This window comes from Microcaecilia unicolor, chromosome 3 (assembly GCF_901765095.1).
Source record: "Microcaecilia unicolor chromosome 3, aMicUni1.1, whole genome shotgun sequence".
In the NCBI taxonomy this organism is placed as follows: Eukaryota; Metazoa; Chordata; class Amphibia; order Gymnophiona; family Siphonopidae; genus Microcaecilia; species Microcaecilia unicolor.
The window spans coordinates 112,159,594-112,176,284 of NC_044033.1; the positions used below are offsets into that span (position 1 = coordinate 112,159,594).

The 16,691-nt window shown below is 42.8% G+C and overlaps 2 protein-coding genes across 2 annotated transcripts in view; one reads left to right on the forward strand and one right to left on the reverse strand.

Annotated features, from left to right (window-relative positions):
• The window catches only part of HNRNPLL (heterogeneous nuclear ribonucleoprotein L like), a 125,281-nt gene extending 121,041 nt beyond the window's left edge, over positions 1-4,240 (reverse strand). The window contains exon 1 of the mRNA XM_030196287.1: positions 3,996-4,240. Coding sequence (XP_030052147.1) covers positions 3,996-4,142 — 147 coding nt within the window. The 5' untranslated portion in view covers positions 4,143-4,240. The remainder of the gene's footprint in view (positions 1-3,995) is intronic.
• Positions 4,241-4,586: 346 nt separating this feature from the next.
• GALM (galactose mutarotase) overlaps positions 4,587-16,691 on the forward strand; it is a 105,450-nt gene continuing 93,345 nt past the window's right edge. Inside the window, exon 1 of the mRNA XM_030196289.1 lies at positions 4,587-5,030. Coding sequence (XP_030052149.1) covers positions 4,841-5,030 — 190 coding nt within the window. The 5' untranslated portion in view covers positions 4,587-4,840. The remainder of the gene's footprint in view (positions 5,031-16,691) is intronic.

Below are 16,691 nucleotides of genomic sequence, written 5' to 3' on the forward strand. Positions count from 1 at the left end.
GCATGTGTTTTGTGTCATTTGCAGTTTCCTCAAAATTTGCTCCCTGCAGCCTGCATACACTACACTGCAGTAGTCAACATGGGCTAACACCATCATTTGAACTAACATGTGAAAAACCTCTCTGGGGAAGAAACCTCTTATTCTCTTCAGTGTCTACATTAATCAAAACATTATAGGAAGTGTTTGGCTATAATTATTGCTTCTAAAGGTGGTACAACCAGCTACGTTTAGGGGGCAGTTGCTTTTTCTTATGGGCATTGGATACTCTATGTCCTCCCCCCTTTTTGTTTCCTGCCCCAGATTTTAAACTGTAAAATTGTAAATCGCATAGTCGCCTCCATGGATCATTTGTGGTAATATCAAGCAATGAAATTTTAAAAAATATTCAAAAAACAATTTAACTGGCTGGAAACAGCCGCAGACTGGTTAAATCTTTTGTTCACGGCTATCTGATCATTTTCAGCAGCACTTAATTGGTTCTCTGCTAAAAATGACCAGTTAGTGTTGAACTCAAAAGCAGCTAACTCATGGGCATTCCAGGGGCAGAGTTGGGTAGTTCTGATACTCAGCCACTTAAAAATCAGGCCACGTAAATAGCAGTCCTATCTTTAAGCGGTTTGGCTTATGCTGTCAAGGGCTGAATATTGACTTAACCGGCTGTGTGCTGGCCAGCTCAAAAAACAACAGATACTCGATGCTGGGCCCTGTCTGGGCTTCTGCATTGAATATCCAGAACTAACACAGGCAGCCAAAACGCTCGCCACTGCTGGCTATAAATGGGAGGTGGGGGTCCTGTTCCTAAAAAAATAATTAAAAAAAAACAAACCTCCTTTTGTGTTTACTCATGTTCTCTCTCTAATATTATATTTTGTTTAAAAATCACCTTCACAGAAAACAAACTTGCAAAGACTAGGTTTGCCTATAGAAACCAAGGCAAATCATACAAAAACATACCAGAATGATCAGATGGCACAAGTCTCACAAAATATCATGAATCTGTTGTTTTGGAGGATATAAAGAACACATTGATCTTATTAAAACAACTAAGACAAAAAAAAGCTTTAAAAAAATCTAGTTGAATTGAAACAGACAATGCATAATTTTAAACCAAAATATCTTTTAAAATATTGAAAATTATTTTTACCTTTAAAGCATGGGAAAATAAAGAACATAAAGCCCTTTTAAAACGATGTTTTCTAGCATTTTTAAGGGATAGTGAATAATTTTAAAATGAAATGAACATGATTTTTTACCTTCAAAGTATGGGGAAAACACACACATGCACACACAAAAATCATGATTTTAAAGAGATTATGAACTTTTAAAACAGCTTTCACCTTTAAATACCATCAGATTTATTCAAACAATGAGTAGATTTTATCAACTGCTACTTTTTATAAAACAGCAAAACACACCAAAATGACAACATGAATCCGCACCATCTTTGGCATTTATACGACTGAGGCTTGGTTTTCAGCGTTGTTTTTTTTACGGAGGGCTTGTGTTTGTCGTCAGCCGAAGATTTAGAGGGCTGGCGTTTTCTTCAGTTGAACATTTTTTGAAAGGCTCCGGAGACCTTCTGAGGGGCATTTTCCCAATGAAATAGCCCTGTTTGGACTAAGCTAAATAACTTTTCAGACATATTATTGGCTGGTATGTTTCTAGCAAGTTGGGTTTTTAGGGGGATTACATTTAAAGTTTAAGGGGGTAGTTAGACTGTTGCCCCTTGGTTTTTCCTATTTTTCAAGGGCTTAGGTATTCCTCTCGGGAGTGTTCTTTGAGAGAGGGAACAGCCTAGGTTGGGTTGGTTTGGGTTAGGTGTCCATTTAATTGGTAGATACAAGAAGGAAAGAGAGTTTTTTCATCCCATTCGTTTTTTTCTCATGTAGTCAGTTTTTTTTCTCCTTTTCCTTCTTGGGAGGAACCTATGATAGTAATGGACTCCGAATTATACAAGGTGTGTTAAATTCCATTGGAATGGTCCCTTGTGTGGAGGTTTGAGGTTCCATTTGATATATATGTTATACTTAAGGTGGAAGTTTTTTTCCCTTGCAATTGATTGGGACACCTTAAAACCAACTTTATAACAAACTCCTTTTATTAGGCTGGAATTATTTCTATCGAGTTTGTGTTCTCCTTTAGTTGTTAGAATTTAACATGAATCCAGGGTGAAATATACATGTTAAAAAGGCTGATACAGACATCATGAATGCCGAAACATGTCAAGCATCTTATGTGATATCTAAATGCTTCAATGACAGATTCAAACTGCTTTCAGAGGTTGCATATATGTAGGACCACTGGTTGACATTTTGTTTTCATATCTACTAAGTGCTGCAGTTACTCATTGCTTTTTTTTTTTTTTTTTTTGCTGATTATTAAGATACATCTTTCATCCTCAAACACACTGCCAGTCAATTGAATTGCACATAACTACATAAGAATAAGATCAATGGTCCCACCTTGCCCAGTATCCTGTTTTCAACAGGGGCCAAGCCAGGTCACAAGTATCTGCAAGAAACTCAAATAGTGGCAACATTCCATGGTACCAATTCCAGGGCAAGCAGTAGCTTCTCCATGTTGTCTCAATAGCAGACTATTGACTTTTCCTCCAGAAACTTGTAATTTAGGTTTAAAATTTTTGGACAAGGACAGTAGTTATCTATGTGACCATCTCTAGGAAACCATGACTAAAGTTGTGGATCCAAAATGCTGAGAATGGGTCCTATGCAGTCTGAAAAAGTTAATTTCATTTTTCCACATAAAAGGATTGGGTTTGCTTCCTCTAACAGAATTCAATAAAAACTCATTTTTAGTTTCTGGTGACTTTAATCACCTTTCCCAGACATGGTCACATATATTTACAAATTCTCTACTAGGATATTTTTCATTTAGCACAAAAAGCCAATTCAGTGAAATTGGAAAGGGTTGGGATTTGATATACTGCCTTTTCCGTGGTTACAATTAAAGCATTTTACACATTATATACAGATACTTATTTTGTACCTGCAGCATTGGAAGGTTAAGTGACTTGTTCAGAGTCACAAGGAGTTGCAGTGAGAACTGAATCCAGTTCCCTTAGTTCTCAGGCCACTGCACTACCCATTAGGCTACTTAATTGCAGCTAAACATTTTCACAGTTTAAGAATGCAGATTGGCAAAGAAACTAAATTAATAAAAATAATAAAAACGCTATGAACAGTTCAAGTTATTTTTGATTATGAACGTTGTTAATCACATCACCTCGACATCTTGTACAAGCGAAAACCTGTAGAATAGGAACAGCCCAGCTCCTTCAGAATCACGATTATGGTTTGAAGATTTCAATGTCCATCCATTCATTGTATACCAAAAACACATACAAATGCATGTGGTTTACATCTAATACCTGGTTTTTATCATTCAGTTTTCTAGGATTAACATGTTTGCTGGTATCTCAAATCGCAACAAAACACATTCTGCAGGGTGAGAAATCTTAACTAATCAACAAAATAAATCATACGTGAAGAAAAATTAACATGCTTATTATACCATCTAACCAGAATGTAGAATAGTCCAATAAAAGGTACTACAGTTTCTAAAGTACCCTGCATTATTATGACTAAATCATAGCAACTCTTTGGGTAAACATTACCAGAAAAACATGTTTACTTTTCCCCGCCAAAGGAGAACGACACGCCTGGTCAAATCAAAGAAAGGTCCGATCGAAGAAAAGTAAGAAATCATAACAAAAGATAACGACATCTGAACATCCCATTTCCCCTCTACTCATTAAAACATAAAGTGATCGCGACGCTGTGCTCTATACACACTATGTCTATATAACATAATAAAAACTGATTTAAAGCTAAAATATTAAAGACCATCATAAAAAAAAACCCAATTTCCACCCGAACATGTAACGGTCCCCTCTTATTTAATTACAACCTGATTATCATCATCACTATTGCAGCGGAGTGCCCAGCACACCTTCCCCTCACCCCCAGTGCCCTTACCCCGTAGGCCGAGGCGCGGGCCTGCTCCCGGCTTTCATTCTCCTCCGAAGCGAAGTCGAACTCGCCGTCTTCAGCGGTCTTGAGGCGCTTGGCTTGCGTCTCGTAATCTTCTTCTTCTTCCCCGTACTGCTCCTCCAACAAAGACATACCGACGCAACGACCGTGCTCTCGGCGAACCAGCGAGATGTGGAAGGAGGAGGAGTAGCAGTGCCCACGCGAACTTACCTACGCGAGACACTCACCGCTCTGTGTGTGCCAGCCAGCGGCGCGCCTCCCCTGCCCATCGCCCCCTAGCGTTTACTACTACTATCCATTACTGCGCATGCGCGCAGCCTTCCCAAGGCGAAAAGTCATAACGGCCGGTAATCTAGGACCCTAATGGTCAATGAGAAGAAAATAAAACAGTCTCTTCTCGTCCTTCGTTTCTATTGGCTGGGTCAGCTCGAATGCTGTCCGATTAGTTACTGGAGATGTTTACTTCCTGCAGTTCCCTTTGCAACCATTGGTGTTGGCTTCCTCTAAAACGTAGGCTTCAGCGGGAGGAGGAGGAAGAGGTGTGTGACTGACTGCGGGTTAATCCATGAGATCTGAAAGTCCGACTAGAACTCTGTCCCCGCCCCCCTTTCACGTCCGGCGTTTTTGGGCTCCTTTCGGGTGCCGATTGGGATGGGAGTTTTTTTTCCTATCTGGCAACACCCGATCGCTGCTGCATTTCGATGATAATAGAACTCTTGGCTCTCTGAAGATGACGTCGCTACACTAACTCTGCTCAAGTTGAGAGCTGCAGTTTGTACGAAAGAGGGAGGGATTGGGAGTTTGTGTGCTCAGGTGAGCTCTTTTGCACCATGACGTTGGTGCAGAGAGAACCGTTTGGGACCCTGCCGGGGTCTGGAGAAACGGTGGAAAAGTTCCGGTTGCAGTCGTCCTCGGTGACGGTGGAAGTCCTGTCTTTAGGGTGTATCGTTACTGCTCTGAAAACTCCGGATAGGGCTGGCAGAGTCGCTGATGTTGTGCTGGGATTTGATCATTTAGAAGGTGAGTATTGGGTTTGGGGGAGGTTTCACAATCTAAAAAAAAAAGAAAAAGACGATTATTTGTTTAGATAAATGCACACCCAGCAAAGTAATATTAAAGAACAGCATGGAAATCTCAGCATCTGACTAGGGGACGGTTTACCTTTGTAAACGACTGAGCAAAGACAAAAATTAACTGTTAAAGGTTTTTAAATCGAATCCGGGAGGATCCCGCTGTATCCGTTTTTTACCTTTTGCCTCTGACTGGTTTGTGATTCTTTAAAAGGGGCTCATTTTAAAAGCACTTAGCCTTCCGAAGTTCCATAGGTTTCTATGGAACTTTGGAAGGCTAAGTGCTTTGAAAATATGCCTCAAATTTGTAACTCAGGCTTGCATTCAGCCGAATAGACTCAACCAGTCCTACTTTTGCTCCGTTGTATGCATGGGTTTCATGTTGGGGTTTCCCCCTTTTTACTTTACCAATTTTTATAGATTTTTTTCTTAATTGGTAAAAGTCTGGACTGAATCAGCCTGTTTGAATGGTGGATTGCATGTTCCTAAGACATGAGCACCTGCGTTCCTATGTCGATCTGATTAATTTGTCAGTAGTCTTATCTCTCTCTCGCTCTCTCTTTTCTTCCTTAACGCTCAGGTTCTCTGATTTTAAGGGGCAGTACATGTCAAGCTTTGTGCTGCCAGGCCTGTACGCTATCTGCAAGTTCTGATACCAGGTTTTTGTAATTCTACAAGGACATGGCTTCCTAGACATAGTTGACATATTGAGGGTTTTCTGCTGGTGTTATTACACGACAAACGCCTTACTGTTGCACACAGTAGTTTTGGCCCTCATCTCTCACACTTGATCTATTGACTATTTATCCCTTTCTGTTCCTCCCACTTTTTCAGCTTCCTCTTCCTCTCATTGCAGAACAAGGGTGTTCCAGAAAGTGTGTGCCATAACTTTTATGTGAAGTAATCACTTAATAGACCAGCTTGAGAATGGTCCTATTTGGTTTCTGGTCCAATTGAGAGATAGAAACATGATGACAGGTAAGGGCCAAATGGTCCATCCATCCAGCCCATCCTTAGTAATCACTACTATCTCCTTTCCTAGGAGATCCCACATACCTGTCCCATGCTTTCTTAAATTCTGACACAGTCCTTGTTTCCACAACCTCCACTGAGAGGCCATTCCACGCATACACCACCCTTGAATATTGGCATTTGTTGTTTTATAGCTAGCAGCTTGGAGCATTTATCATATGAGACTGATGGCATGGCTCCCCCTTCCAATGCAGCATGGGAAATCCACTGCAGCTGCTGAGGTTACTTGTATATGGGCTAGATGCTGCTGCTCAGTTTGTGAAACTTAGGCATCAGGTCTGATTTTCTAGTTCCCATGTTGACTTGGCACCTGTGGTTGTTTGAGCACGGCTTTAGATGAAGAGGATAAAAAGGGCACTTGGGGGAGGATACAGTAGAAAAACTAAAATAATTCTTTGCTTCAGTGTTTACTGAAAGAGATGTAAGGGAACTATCCATGCCAGAAATGGTATTTATTGGTGATGATTTGGAAGAACTGAAACAAATGTAAGTGACTCTGGAAGATGTGATAGGTCAAATCACTAAATTGAAGAACAGAAAATCCCCTGGGCCAGGTAGTACACCATGGAGTATTGAAAGAACTAAAAAATGAAATGGGTTACAGATTACTAATAGTAGATCTGAATAGTATAGTTCACTGGCTTTTGTCAAAACTAATTTACATATTTTTGACAGGTAACCATTCTGGTTGCGTCAGCCAGTCAGAACTGAGGATCTGCCCAAAACATGTCCACTCTCAGCTCCCTCCCTGCCCCATCCCTCTTGATGTCACCGGCTGTGGTGTTGTCTGCTTACCTTGGCTTTGGTTTCCTTAGAGAAATGCTCCATACTAGTTGGAATGAATTGGAAGGGGGTCGTCAGGTGGGGGGGATTAGTAGTGACCACTGGGGGAGTAGGGGGAGGTCATCCCCGATTCCCTCTGGTGGTCATCGGGTCACTTAGGGCACATTTTTGTGGCTTGGTCATTAAAAAAAAAAGGACCAAGTAAAGTTTGCCAAGTGTTCGTCAGGGACGCCCTTCTTTTTTCCATTATCGGCCGAGGACGCCCATGTGTTAAGCATGCCCCAGTCCCGCCTTTACTATACTTCCGACAGTCCCCATGAACTTTGGTCATCCCCGCGACAGAAAGCAGTTGAGGACGCCCAAAATCGGCTTTCGATTATGACGATTTGGGCGACCCTGGGAGAAGGACGCCCATCTCCCGATTTGTGTCGAAAGATGGGCGCCCTTCTCTTTCGAAAATAAGCCTGAAAGTTATTCAAAGTTGTTAAATCTCAAGAGGATTGTGAAAAATCCAAAGAGGACCTTATGAGATTGGGAATCCAAATGGCAGATGACATTTAATGTCAGCAAGTGGAAGTTTAATGTGAAGAAGCCAAACTATAGCTACGTGATGCAAGGTTTCACATTAGGAGTCATCGTTCAAGAAAAGGATCTAGGTGTTATCGTTGATGATGTGTTGAAATCCTCTGCTCAGTGTGCAGCAGTGTGTTAAGACAGCAAATAGAATGTTTGGAATTATTAGGAAGGGAATGGAAAACAAAACTGAGAATGTTATAATGCCTTTGTATCGCTTCATGGTGCGACTGCACCTCAAATACTTTGTACAATTCTGATCACCACATCTCAAAAAAGATGTAGTGGAATTAGAAAAGGTACAGGGAAGGGTGAAGAAAATGATAAAGGGGATGGGATGGCCAAAGCAGCTAGGGCTCTTTAGCTCAGAGGGGAGATATGATAGCAGTCTAGGACTAGGGAGCACGCAATGAAGCTACTAAGTTAGTAAATTTAAAACAAACCAGAGAAAATATTTCTTCACTCAACATGTAATTAAACTCTGAAAGTTGTTGCCAGAGAATGTGGTAAAAATAACTTAGGGTTTAAAAAAAGGTTTGGATAGTTTCCTAAAAGAAAAGCCCATAAGCCATTATTAAGATGGACTTACAAAAATCCACTGCTTATTTCTTGGATAAGCAGCATAAAATCTGTTTTACTCTTCTGGGATCTTGCCAGGTACTTGTGACCTGGATTGGCCACTGTTAGAAACAGGATGCTGGGCTTATGTTATGTTCCCCCCTCTCTATCCCCTCCTTTCAGCGGACAATTCAGAAAAAGCAGAACTGTGTGGTTACAGTTTTTTAAGATAGAGACAGAACCCAGAGCCATACATTTTAGACAAATGCTGATCCTTCCCGTCTATCAATATGAGCAAGTAAGCCCTGCTCTCACAGTGATGTGTTGTACTGTAAAGGGAAGTAGGTCACGTGAAAGAAATGTATGGCAGCTTTTGAAATATGTGAGTTTTCTTTCCAGACATGTCTGGACTAGAAATACATTTTACACTTTACACGCTGACATCTAGAAAAAACAAAATTGTAGTCTTGGAGGTGGACATTCAATGGCAGTCAGACTTGGTGGATCTGTCGGCGTTGTTGTCTTTTAACTATGGTTATAAATACATGCTGACAATTATCAAAATGTGCTTGGACTGTGAGTCTAAAAACAAAAACCAGTTGTGAAGTGGCCGAAGCCTTTGAAAAGGTATTTAATTTAGGCCGCACGCCTAAGAAAATACAGACGGACAAGGTTAAAGAGTGTTTTTGTTTGTTTGTTTGTTTAAATAAACCTTTGCAGATGTTACCGAAAAGAAAAGGGATCTGCCATTTTGTGACCAACGACAATGTAAAAGCGGCCTTGGTACAGAGGTTTAACCACATCCTGAAGTCTAAAATGTGGTGATAATTCACGTCACACAACACGTTTCGCTATGTAGATGTATTACAAGCCATGCTACGTAGCTATAATCAGAGTTTTCATAGAACCATATGGGTCAGACCTATTGACGTGATGCCTCTTAATTCTCTGCAGGTCTGGAAAACGATCTGTAGAGGGAATGCAAAACTAGAAACTGCTATGAAATATTTTGCAAAAGGCGACCATGTAAGACTGTTGAAAACGAAAGACACGTTTGTAAAGGATATGAACATATATCTATTTATAATAATGGGTGTATTAAACAGGGGGCAGAAGCATGTTTACAAGATACACGGTTACGATGGGGAAACTATAGAAGGTTCTTTTTAACCTGAAGAACTAAAAATCCTGATTCTGACAGGGTATACCGTATTGAAAAAGTTTTAGAAGTAAAAGGAAGGGACCGGAGCAAAATGTGTGTAGTGAAATGGAGAGGCTGGCCTGAGAAATTTTAGCAGTGGGGTGCTGACCAACAACGTACAAGACATCTAAGTCTGTGCATGAGAACCATCATGAGCGATGGGGAGGGGGGGAGGGTGTTTCTGCATCACAGTACCTAGCAATAACTCTGCAGAAATATTTCTGCAAAACACCAGCTCTTTTGTTACAGTACGGTTACAAGATCTCTGGATCTATAAGGCTCATGGGAAGTGGGTTTGGTGGAAATGCAATAGCCACACACATGGGACAACATTGCAAAAGGCCATCTTTACGCCTTGATGGTGTATGGCTTACTGGATATAAAATTTGTAGTATGGAGAGGCTACTACCCAGCCGTTGAAGCTTTAATGGACAGTATGAATGAGGACATCATCACTCGCTAAGATGAACAGCCCTTGCAAATCTCTTATGACCCCATCAGATGTAGAATCATAACAAGATAGTTAAGCCACATGTGAAAGCGCAGCCAAAAACATATCCTAAGAAGTAATGGATCATGTCACCATGTCCATTCTGAATAACGTGGATAACAGAGTGGTGCAGACTGGCTTAGACTGGGACTAGCTGTCGTGCGAAAAGCCCATAAAAGAAAGAGAAGCAGGTAGACGCTTGTAGAAGGACCAGCTGAACCCCATAAAATAAAGAAACCCAATTGTGTAGCATCTCGGAAGCCTTAAGCGCAAGACCAAGAGGAGAGCTGATGCTACTGAGCTAGAAGATAAATTTTGAGAAAAAAAATCATGGTTTTTGTGCTTGATGGTTCGGAAGCGTGCATTAAATCAGAAATGGACCTCTCAATTGTCACCCACACGGTATCTCAAAAAAACATTTATGTGGAAATATCACCTTTATGGCCTTATAGAAAACTGTGCTGCTTTACTTTAACATAGCCAGTCATGGGGAAGATTATTTGGAATTTAACAATACACTGTTGTACCTAATCTTGAAAGAAGATGGATAAGGCATCACAGGGGGCAGCCAAAAGTGGCTCTAGCAAATTATTCGATAACCTCCCTTTTCAGCCAGCTGAACTTCATGATCAGAGACAGGCTCATCAGACAGAGCAACAGCTGCTACCCTTAGAGAGCCTTCATAAAACTGCTTCTCCATTACAGCGAAGGACCTTTCAAAATGCAGTTTATGAGCAGTCTGTGATTCATCCAGGAGCCACGAGTTGACAGATCCTGAAGGTCGCAACTCTGGTTTCAACGAAAGGGCGCGCTTTTCAGACGCTAGCCAGAAGGTACTGGATCTTTTACATAGCGATCTGTTTTTCCAAGCAAAACTTCTGATCAATGGGGTAGATGTTAAGATAAAGCTGACAAAGAAGAAAGATGCCTTCTGTTTAATGAGCAGGGATTCTGACGAAAACTACAAAGTATAGATCTTGTCCACCTCGTTGCTCATAAGGAGAGTGAAACTGTCACTGGGGGTAAGTTTGGGTCATGCTGAAGCACTGTTGAAGGCCAACGTCAAATATGCTGTAGATCGTGTGGGGCTGAAGGTGTTTGTAACATACCCGCTGGAGCTCACGTTACTAACCAGGAAAACCTCTTTCTGGGACAGTTACCCAAACTCATCGTCCTGGGGTTTGTGGACAACGGCGCTTTCAGTGGGTCCTATGTAAAACTCCCTTTAATTTTTGACAATACGATATCAACTTTTCTGCTGTGTATGTGGATGGGCGAACAAGTTCTGAGAAAAGCTCTTCAACCAGATTTTGAACATGATCACAGCGTAAGTTAATACATGCAGCTGGTAAACATATGAAAACACATTGATGATCGACCATACAAAGTTTTCCAGAGGTTACCCCTTTCTGGCTTTTGATGTGTCGCCTGGTCAGGAATGCGCAGATCGCTACTCCTTGATCAAAACTGGTAATCTGCGTGCAGAAATCTGCATTGCGAATGCTTTGCCCCAAACTGTGAAATGATCGTCTACAGGATATTTGACATGGTAATAGAAATCAATCTGTAAAAGAAAGTCCTGTTTGACTACATGTAAAAAATGAACACCATACAGATCCATTGTTTGTTGAAGGAGGGCCAGTATGCTGCAGAATCATTTTACCCAGCGATTGATTACTTGGTACGCTTGTGCCACGGAGACTGTCGGCTTCAGTGGTAAATGGCCACCCTCACGACCTACCCTGGCGAGCATTGGTTGGCCATCTATCTGAGTCAGAAGCGTTGGTGAATTTTTTTATTCTTATTGACATCTCCCTGATAGTTTGTTTCCTAGCAGTATTATGGAATTTTTACAGAAGCACTGTGAAATTATCGTGTACTACAACAGACAGTTGCAACACCCTCGACTATGTGTGGTTACCACTGCGTGTTTTTCTTACACCATTGCTGTAAAGATTTGTCTTATGAAAGTATTTTACAATTATATTCTGAAGACCCTTTGAAAAATGGTGGAGTAGTGTTACAGTTTGTGAAGAATAATAAAGAAAACATTGTACTTGTAGATCTTTTCAAAGTCTGTTTTGTAACCTAAAGAGATGTTTCCCACAAAGAGTGCCATACAGCATCTAAATAAAACTCTGGAAAGGAATCGTGAGTCTCGCGTCATTTGTCATGTGCAAAGTTTATTAAAACTGTATGTATTACATATTTAACTATTATCTGTTCAATGCAGATTGCTTCTTATAGGGGAGGGTAATGTTTTTCACAGATTTCTCTTTTTTTAAGGGGAAGAGATTCTTTGGTTTTTCACAGGGGTGGTAAATTTCGCAGAGACGTCCACAGGTTTTCTCTAAGAAGTTCAAGCAGATCCCTGTTGCTTGTGTTGCTGACTATAGTGGAGGGTATATGATTTTGGCCAAGGACTGCGTGAACTCTTCCCAACCTCTGGGTTTCTTTTATTGGGAAAGTGTGTCTCTGCATAGGCCTGCAAACCAGGTCAAGCAAATTAGACCTGTTGATGGGGTACTCTTTGTATACAAAAGTCCCGTCGGCATCCCAGATTGCCTCATCCTTGTGCCTGGATAGCTTATCGAGCAACACTTCTGTGTTTTTCCTATAATGTGCACCAGTTTTTAACACTTCCTGAAGAACTGGGTCAGGCAGCCTGTTATCTAGCAGTGCCTCCTTCTGATTATGACCTTGTTCGGTAGATTGTGGTTTATTATTTTCTGTTTCCCTTTCGTTGTGTGTGGCAGACGAAAGGTAGTGCTGTAACACAGCTGAATAACATTTGGCCTTTTTATATTCAGGTTGGTCTGAAACTTCTGCTTTGTTTTAAGAGCTATCGTTTTGTCCTCAAAACTCTTTATTGCATGCCGTAGTCTTTTCAGGATACTGATCTGATACTGTGATAATGGTATGTTACCTTTCAGAGTATTTAGGGCTATCTTTGCTATAGCCGCTATTAAGTTGAGGTAATTCCGAGGATAGCCTTTTTCTGCTGGGGCGAGGCCTGAACTAAAATTTTTTTTTTTAAACTCCAGGTTCTTCTTCAGGCGGCTAGACATGTCGTTGCCTGTGAGAGCGTGATTAGTGTTTGTGGAAAATGCAGCACTTTATCACTTCTTTTGATAGGCAGTCTCTGTTTTCTCGCTGTATACGACCGTCAAAGCTGGGAGAAAGATTTCCATCCTCAGTTTGTAATCCTTGGGCATCAGCACGTGCAATTCCACGATGAAATAGCCATATGGTTTTCTGGTGGCGTATTTGAAGGCCTCAAGAAAGAAAGTGTCTTGCCTGGGTGCATGTGTCTGGCGAGAACAGCTCTAACAGCTGTAACTGCTTATCTCTCGACTTCTTAAATTTCACCATATATTTGGTATTTAAGGTGATAGTGCAGCTTATTCTTCCTTGACAAAAAATGTTCTAGACGATATATAATGCTTAAATTTCTGTGGTGTGTATATTTGGTAAAAGCTTTTTCAAGCTCATAATTTTTACAAGTAGACAAAATCAACGATGACACGATTTACTTTATGGGCCGGAAACAACAGGTCGTCATTAAATATTACTGGCAGCAAATATATAAATGGGTACCGGTTTGACAGTTTTTCATACATAGGTTGGCAGTAGGTGTAACACCATATCATTTGATTGGGTTTCATGCTGAACGTAAGATTGGTGTGTTGTTCTAATTTTTTAACAAAGAAACTTTTACCCACTCTTGGAGAGTCCCTGTTATGATTCATGAAAAGGGATGGAGCAGGCTTGTGTCAAACTCTTCAGTATCCATAGTGAAAAAGTAAACTAGCTATCGCTTCTGATAAACAAGCGTGCGAGACGTCCACTTGTGATCAAAGTATTGAGAGCCATCTGAGTAGCATTAAGAGTATCACGGGCAGTAGGGGTAGGTTCCCGAATAAAAGCTCATTTTGCCTGGCAATGCCCTGGGCTACACATTTATTCCTAGCACTAGTATAAGCTATTGAAGCCCTGCGAAGTACCACTTTCACTGTAGGCCAAAAGAATAAGAGGCCTTCAGCGTGCTGTTCGTTAAAGACAAAAATCCTCCCACTTGGCCAAAAGGTTTATGAAATTCCTCATTTTTGTACAAATAGGCGGGAAAGCACCAGTCTGGGTGCAGTGCATTAAAAAAGGATCTAGTTCCATGTCAACACAAATCATATAATGATCGGAGACCTCAAGGGGCTCCACATAAGCAGAATGGACTACTGAAAACTTGCCTTGCTGCACCAAAATATATTCAAGTCTAGACATTGCGCCATGGGATCGAGAGAGGTGCATATAATCACATTCTGCAGGATGATATAAACACTAGGAGTCTACTAAATTCAACGTTCTACTAAGATGGTTTACTAGAGAGTTCCCATGGAAAGCAGAATTATCCCATCCCATAGAATGATCCATAGCAGGGTCCATGACCAAATTAAAACCTCCCAGTAAAATTAGGGGTTGATCAGCTTAAGGTACACAGAGCCGCACAGTTTTCCTATGGGAAGCAGGTTTGAAGACAGACCCAAAGGTTTTCCCTTGAAGGAGCAGCTTCTGAAGCAAAGACGCCCTTCAGCATCCTATATAATAATTCTCACCTCCAACGTTCTAATGTGCCTGGGACCGTGGCTCCCTCGGAGGTGGTCTGCTAGGCAGTTTAGAATGCACTGACGTCAGTGATGTCACTGACAGCTGATTCCAAGGCAAGGGGAGGAGTTCCCTACTCCTCCCCCTGCCTGGGAAACAGCTGTCAGTGCCCCCCCTCGGCGCAATATCCAAGCCCCTACCCTGCAAAACCGTGAGCCAGGCAGGGGGAGGAGTACCTACTCCTCCCCCTGCCTACCAATCAACTCTCAGTGCCCCCCCTTGGCGCAGCACCCAAGCCCCTACCTCCCTCCCTCGACACATCACCCAAGACCCTCCCCCCCCCCCCCCCCCCGGCGCATCACCAAAGCCCCTAACCCCCCCTCTCGGGCACATCAACTCCCTCGCCACCCACAGCGGCCGATACAAAAAGAAAAAAGCCAAAAAAAGATTTTTAACCTGATACGCGGCTCCGTAGACAGCCATCTGGCATTGGCTGTCGTCACTGCAGCCGCTCCTCCTCTCACCTCCACATCACTGCCCCTGCAGGAAGACCCCGGACGAGCGCAGCGACGTCAGAGGGGAGAGGAGGAGCGGCTGCAGAGATGACAGCCAATGCCAGATGGCTGTCTACGGAGCCGTGTTTCAGGTTTAAAATCTTTTTTTGACTTTTTTTCTTTTTGTACCGGCCGCTGCTGCTCAACAGGAGACGTAGCAGCGGCCGGACAGTGTTAGTATTGGCGGCTGCAGGTGGCGAGGGGGTTGATGTGCCCGAGGGGGGGGTAGGAGCTTGGGTGATGCGCTGGGGGGGTAGGGGTTTGGGTGATGTGCCGAGGGGGGAGGGGAGGGTCGCTGGACATGGGTGGCTGGAGGGGGCAGGGGGAGAGGAGGGTCGCTGGACATGGATGGCTGCAGGGGGGGGGAAGGGAAGAGGCAGGTGGGGAGGGGGTCCTGAGACCAGATGGGTGGCTGCAGGGGAGGGCAGGGGAGACAGAAGGGATGCTGCGGGGGGGGGGCAGGGGAGAGAGGTGGGTCGCTGGACATGGGTGGCTGCAGGGGAGAGAGGAGGGCTGCTGCACATGCGTGGTGGCTGCAAGGGCAGAGGAGGGTTGGTGGGGAGTGGGTCCTGAGACCAGATGGGTGGCTGCAGGGGGGGGATTACTTTGCTAGCGCCCGTTTCATTGCCTACCGAAACGGGCCTTTTATACTAGCCTTTAAATAAAGGGAAAACCTCACAAAGCAAAAACTTGTGGACCAGTATGTCAATCCCGCCCCTACACCCTTCAGCAGCAGAATAAAACATCTGACCTACCTAAGAGCGTTTTAATTTCTTGTATTCCATATCTGATAGCTTCGTCTCCTGAAGGCAAACAACATGCACCTCTTGGCTCTGAAATGCTGGCAGAATTTTTGTACGCCTAATTGTTGATATGCCACTCACATTCCAGGACACCAGCCTAGTTGTAGCAAACATCCCCACTAAAAAGGTAACCTAGGAAACATTGAGAGTAATAACTAAGAATTTATTCCTAGGGTGCCCAGTCTCCTCCCCAAGAGTCCAGAGCAACAAGAGCCACATTGGTGCAGTAGGTATAAGGAAAGGATAACCCACCATTCCAAGCAAAATCTTTACTTCAACCCAAAATCCCCCCCACACCTACAAATACCCATCCTAAAACCCCACAAATAATTAAAAAAACCCTTGGCTCACCAGCACTAATGCGCTAGTAAGCAAGACACATGCTACATGATGGGGGACCCTAGTCAACCCCCCCCCCCCCCCGCCCAGACAATTAAAATATGCCAGTCCTCTAGGAAAAGCTTGAAACTGAGATCTGACACCTCGCCCCAAATATATGCAAAATTAATGTAATAAGCTCATACACACATCTGCAATTTGCATGAATATACTCTCACTCTTAGGCACCTCAATCTGTAGAGTAAACAAATGACACAGCTAAGAAGTTCACATGGTTTAAGCCACCCCCGAGGAAGTGATAACCTCTATGTAAGGGGAATCAAATGCCCGCCATTGTCCTTCAGCAGACAATTTAAGTGTGACCGGGTAGGTGAGCATGGATCGATAATTGAGTTCATGCACGCGGGCACACCCAGGTGTAAAACGGCACTGCTTTTCCTGTAGAGCCTGCAAGTAGCTGTGAAAAATGTTTATATTGACCCCCTCCAAGTCCAAGGAGTCCCTCTTATTTCGAAATTGTCTGAGAATAGCTAACTTATGGAGGTAGTTGTGTATGTTGCTAATGACTACCCATGGCTGAACAGCGCCCTCCTGGTGATGGCCCAATGCGCACTCTTCAGGCACACGGGGCCCAGGCCCTCAGGAGCAATAAATTCTTTTTTGAAATCGTTCTTCCAAT